Source organism: Cetorhinus maximus, chromosome 24, assembly GCF_964194155.1.
Source record: "Cetorhinus maximus chromosome 24, sCetMax3.hap1.1, whole genome shotgun sequence".
Lineage (NCBI taxonomy): Eukaryota > Metazoa > Chordata > Chondrichthyes > Lamniformes > Cetorhinidae > Cetorhinus > Cetorhinus maximus.
Window position 1 is genome coordinate 54,488,131 of NC_135902.1, and position 6,110 is coordinate 54,494,240.

A 6,110-nucleotide genomic window follows, 5' to 3' on the forward strand; every position below is an offset into this window, starting at 1 on the left:
GCCTTCACTTAACCAGCTGAGGCTGACACGACGGTGATGTAGTGACGGATAGGCCACTTTAGCCAATCACAATCAAGCATGTAGGACCCGCCCCCCTTGTCTCCACCCGATTTAAATGGTATCACTGAAAAAGGGGTGGGGTCAGTACCCGCCTGATGACCAATCGAAACCGCTCAAAGCAGTGGGGTGCCACCTACTGCCTTGACGTGCATAATGATAAAGTAGTTCCGGGTATTTCGCCGCCGAGCCGCTCCGCCTCCCGGTGCCGAGGGGCCGCGGAGGGGGCGAGGCTATAAATAGCGGTGCGCTGCGGGCCGATGGCAATGAGTTGTAAACGCTCCCGGGTGGAGGGAGTCTACCTGTGGTGGAGGAGCTGCGCTGCACACAACAAGAAGGAAATTATATAAAATATATAAAATTAATATAACACCACCAAGAATATTTAAAAAAAAATTATAGGACAACAAAAAACAAAATCGCGACGAACTTCTCCCTCACTGACTGTCCATTTGCACCACCGCCGGAACATCCGAGTAAGTACTAGAACATTCTCCGCTTGCGGGCGACTGAGGAGATACAGGGGGTGAAGGAGGGAGAGACTGAGGCCGGGGAGGGGGAGGCGGAGGCGGAGGCGGCCGTTGCCGCATTCGGTCGGTTGACTCGCTGATATTTGAAGTCCCGCTTCTTGGGAGTGGCGGTTACTGATCCCGATCCCCCTCCCGATCCCCCCCTCTCTCCACAACCCCCCCCCCCCCCCCAAAAAATATTCCCTCCCCCCAAATATTCCCCTCCCCCCAAAAAAATTCCCCTCCCCCCCCAAAAATATTCCCCTCCCCCCCAAAAATATTCCCCTCCCCCCCAAAAATATTCCCCTCCCCCCCAAAAATATTCCCCCCCAAAAAAATATTCCCCTCCCCCCCCAGACATCCCTCCTCCCCCCAAAATATACCTCTCCTCCTCCTCCCCCAAATATCCCCCCCTCCAACCAAAATATCCCCCCTCCTCCTCCACGTCCCTCCCACTGCCCAAACATCATCACCCCCCCCCCACCCCACCCCCCCAAATATCCCACCCCCAACCGCCTGGGGACCCCTCTCACCCGCCCCTGCCCCCCCCCCCCCCCCCCCAACCCCTACCACCTGGGGACCCCCCTGTCACCAGCCCCCCCCCCCCCCCCCGTTGCCTGGGGACGCCGCGCACTCTCCACCCCCCCATTTTCTTCCCCTCCCCCCTTGCCTAGGGACCCCTTTTCCCCCACTCTGGAGACCCTTCCACTTTGCCTGGTGGACCTCCCCAGTCCCTCCTAGGGTCTGTTTTATAGCTCTTCCCACTTCACTTGGGGACTGCTTCCCTTCCTCCCACTCTCCCCTCCCTCTGCCTGGGGACCCCTCCCCACCCTGCACCTACTCTCCCTGGCAGACCCTACCCTCATCTATCCTACCTCTCCATTGGTGTGTACTCTCCAAAAGCCTGTAACTCTTAATACCCATGAAGGGGCAGTCCTTGCTCCCCCAGGACATTACGCAGCCTTTAATAAAATGGAACATTTATTTGCTCCCATCTCTAACTCCTAATAGCCTTGAAATCTTGCTCTGCCCTCCTGGCAATTAACTCTGATTGCTGGGTGTAATCTCTCTCCTGCTGTAGCTGGAATGAAAGGGTTAGTAATTTAGCTGGCAGTCTGCCTGTGGCATTTAAAGGGCTGGCATAGTGCCTGGTTTTAATCTGTATGGTATTTAAAGGGTGTCTGTGCCCTCCCTAGTGCATGGCATCTCTTGATTTGGTATTGAAGGGCCTGTGTTCGGGGCCTACTCTGTTGTACTGATGTGTTTATTGCTTATGTGTCTGGCATGCTTACGGTTAATCTGATCATTTGCATTCTGCCTGGTATTTGCAGTCAGTGACGTTCATTCATTCTGTGCGCTTCACAATCATGCGTTTGACGTCAATATGAGACCTGAAGCATAAAAGAAGCTGGGACCTTTCCAAATATAACCTCTCACCTCTGAGCAAACAATTCTTTTATACAAAATTAAAAGCCCAGATTTTTCCCCTTTGGATTTGTTGCATGGTTATTTTGAAGATGTTATTTATCCCTGAGCAATGGTGCCGATTCTGCAGATTGCTGCCCTCGGATCTATTTTCCTAATTCCAATTGGACAGTTGGCTTAATTGCTCAATCTGTGACGTAGGTATTTGATTTATTTTGAAGGTTGTCAATTTTTTTTAAAAGCCATCTGGCTTTAATTTGATTTGTAATTGAGTCAGAGTTGCTCTAAAAGAATACTTGAGGTGCTGGGACATTGGATTTTTTCAGTCATTGTAAGCCTCTGTCTTTATATGGTTTAACATTTAATGAGGAGCTACATGTTGAGATTAAACTGCAAAGCAGGAATTATTCAAAATTACTCTGTTGTAACATGAGGATGGAAGTGCCATTGAAATGATGACACTGAAATGTTGCCCTTTTTCTTACTTACCTTTGTTTTTCCCCCTTTCAAGGAACAGACAGCATTGCTCACTTGAGGAAAACAAAAATTCCACCCTAACCAGCACTTTGTAAGAAACCTGAAGCTTCTATCTGAGGCGATTTAAACACTGCCTTTCAGGAGTTAATATATATTATATATTTTCTTTTGGTTTGCAACGCAGAGTTTACAACTCATTCTAGTGATTGAGCAGCTATGCAGCTTGAAATCCAAGTAGCACTCAATTTTATCATCTCGTATTTGTACAACAAACTCCCGAGGCGACGAGTCAACATCTTTGGGGAGGAGTTGGAACGGCTGCTGAAGAAGAAATATGAAGGTCACTGGTATCCAGACAAACCATACAGAGGGTCTGGGTACAGGTGTATACACATAGGGGAGGCTATTGACCCCGTCATCGAGCAAGCTGCCAAAGAAAGTGGACTGGACATGAAGGATGTTCGTGACAACCTGCCTCAGGACCTGAGTGTGTGGATAGACCCTTTCGAGGTGTCGTATCAGATTGGAGAGAAGGGGCCCATCAAGGTGCTGTATGTGGATGATAACAATGATACTGGGACAGACCTGGACAAAGAAATCAAAAACAGCTTCAACCCTGAGGCCCAGGTCTTTATGCCCATTTGTGACCCAGCTGGGGGCTCATCTGTATCCAGCTCCCCATCTCCCCCATTTGGTCACTCTGCTGCCGTGAGCCCCACTTTCATGCCTCGTTCCGCCCAGCCTTTAACATTCACCACTGCCACTTTTGCTGCTACAAAGTTCGGCTCGACCAAAATGAAGAGCAGTGGCCGCAACAAGGTCGCTCGCGCATCCCCCACTAACCTTGGCTTGAACATGAATAACCTGCTGAAGCAGAAAAGCATGTCGTCATCCATGCAGTCTCTCTATGGGCTTGGTGTGGGCAGCCAGCAGCAACAGCAGAAGACTTCAGCCCTCTCTCCCAATGCCAAGGAGTTTGTTTTCCCTGGCATCCAGGGGCAGAGTGGTACCAGTGCAATGTTCCCAGGGGAGAGTCCCCTAAATCTCAGCCCTCTCCAGTATGGTAATGCCTTTGATATGTTTGCCTATGGAGGCCTCAATGAGAAATCCTTTGTTGATGGTCTGAATTTCAGCCTCAGTAACATGCAGTATTCTAACCAGCAGTTCCAACCTGTCATGGCTAATTAAAAAGGGGGGGAGGAAATTCGATACATTATAATTAAATATTAAGCTCTAATTGTAAAAGTTTAAAATTAATTGAACCCAAGGGTGTTTTCCCCCTTAATCCCCTTGAGATAACTTTTTTCTTTTTTTACAAATGTTTTTTGGAATGGGGGGGAAATAAGCTTGTAGTTTGGCGCTTGGTTATTTAAGAAGCATCAGAAAGTTTTGTTTTTGCCAACCAAGCACAAAAATGATTTTATATGGACTGTGTACCTTTTTAAAAATAAAAAAAAAGAAAAAAAGAAAAATGTTGTGGAGATGAGACCTCCTCAAACAGTATTTACACTTGGACAGGACATGGGCTGATTTAACAATTGGCACTAATAAAAGTGGGATTTCTGGTCTTTTTGTAATTGTATAATTTAATTTAGTATGAAGTTTGTAAAATATCAGAGTATATATTGTTTCTACAACACGGTATTGCATTTATATCTTTTTACTACTTCAGTGATCTGTGATGGCTGCGATAGCTTGCATTCTATTTTTTTTTACAAATCGTTGTAAAAAAAATAAATCCATATTCAGAGGCATCAAGCTACTCTTAAGATTGTGTACAGGATATTCCTTAGTGATGGTGTTTAAAGTGTAGAAATTTCAGCTTTTTTTGGAAAAACATGAGAGTTGTATTTTCTGTTAAGAGTTTAAAAAAAGTAAAAATAAATTTTTTTTGCTATATATTATGGACAAATGTAATCGTAAATATTAATTTTGTACCTACCTTGTGCAATACTTGATAAAAACAGTATAACAAAGTATTTTGAGTCTGTGTCTTACCTGTTAAGAGGGACTGAGATAGTTTATATTGGTAAAAGTTTGTATTAAAATAATTCAAAAATTACATGTCTTGGGCTTCTTTTCCTCTGCTTCATATTGTTAAATACACCATTATGTAAAACCAGTTACTGTAGGTGAAGACCTGCACATTCAAATTCTTGGTCATAATATTTCTTCAAATTTTTCTTTTCAATTCTGCACAGTTCCCAAAATAAACTAATTGGTGTTGCATCTGATTTTTTTAAACCAAGATTTATAAATTGAGTTGCCCAAAATAAACTATGGAGCAGAGGATCTGTGTTCTACTGATCTGTTCAGCCTTTTTAAAAAGAAAATAAGCTGATAGTATTCTCTTCTAGAAGGTTCTGTGATCTAGTTCAGATGTCTTAAATGATTGTGGCTTTGAGAGGATAGATACAGAGAAACTATTTGATCTTAAGGAGTATTGAGAGCAAGGGGGTGGAGGGATGCATATCCTTAAAGTTAGAGTTAGCTTGTTCAAGAGTGAAACAGAGTACTACTTCCACAGGCTGATAGAAATCTGGAACTCTTCCCAACAAGGCTGTGGCTTAGCGGACAGTTAACATTTGAGAATAGAATTGCTAGATTTCTTTTGTGTTAGGAAATCTGGGGAAATGGAGCAATGATGTGTAGATGGAATTGAGGTACAGATCAGTTATGATCTAATTGAATGGGGGGAACAGGCTCTTGGGGCTGAATGGCCTCCTTGTTTCTATGCTTTCTGTAACTGGCATTTGTACCTTTTTGTCTTGACCAGCCTGGTGAATGAGGCTGTGTTTTCATTTGTGTGCAGATGCCCTGTGCCAATTGTTCCATTACATAAGCATTAGCTGCACAATGTACAAACAAAATGGCATATGTCGTCTGTGTGGTTGGTGTGTGAACTGTAAAGGATGGACGTGTCTCATTATGAGACACTGGCCTCTGCATTTTTGTAGAAATAAAATTTCAACTGTGTTGCAGTGGTTTTAATGCTGCACAATGACATTTGCTGCTGCTTGCTTTAGGAGGGGGGGGCTTTCCTCTGAGTAAAAATAGTTTTGAGCTGAAGTAAATCCTGCTTTTCCTGTTGGAGTTGATGCTTTAGGTGGAATGGGATGAAGTAGCTGCACTTTGACAGCTTCAGTTTGAGCATCATTCCCTTGCCAATGTGGATCTTAATGTGTGAGCATGGACAGTGATAGGTGGCAGACTATGCAACTGAGGGAGGCATAGCAGCTTTGTCTGGCAACCCCTTGTTCATTGGACTGATTGGGGGACGAACCTAACACCTGTTGGATCAGTGTTACGTTCTTAGCACTTGCTCAAGAGAGCAGAAATGGTATAAGTGTGTATTTTAAAACAACAAACCAAATAATGTGCTGATCGGCAGGGTGAGGGAAAGTCTGTGGCAAAACAATTCTCCTGTGTAAGAGAGCTTTTAAACTCTGCTCTGTTGTTTCCATAAAATCTGCATCTCTAGAACCACATTGCAGTTGTATATTCTAGCAGAGGAGCCCAATCATCTCATCTGTGCTGGCTCTGAAAGTTATTCACCACCATTTAGAAGTAAGAATGCCCACACATGCAACAAAGATGGCAATATTAGTATTTGACTGTAGTCCTGACAATTAACAAGTGGGC

At 44.5% G+C, this 6,110-nt stretch overlaps 1 protein-coding gene across 1 annotated transcript; it reads left to right on the forward strand.

Moving 5' to 3' along the window:
* Positions 1-325: 325 nt before the first annotated feature.
* LOC144667625 (protein Tob1-like) lies at positions 326-4,530 on the forward strand. The gene is made up of 2 exons (XM_078529098.1): positions 326-533; positions 2,503-4,530. Exon 2 carries the CDS (start codon positions 2,685-2,687, stop codon positions 3,654-3,656), a length of 972 nt encoding a protein of 323 aa, XP_078385224.1. The 5' UTR covers positions 326-533; positions 2,503-2,684; the 3' UTR covers positions 3,657-4,530.
* The last annotated feature ends 1,580 nt before the right edge of the window (positions 4,531-6,110 follow it).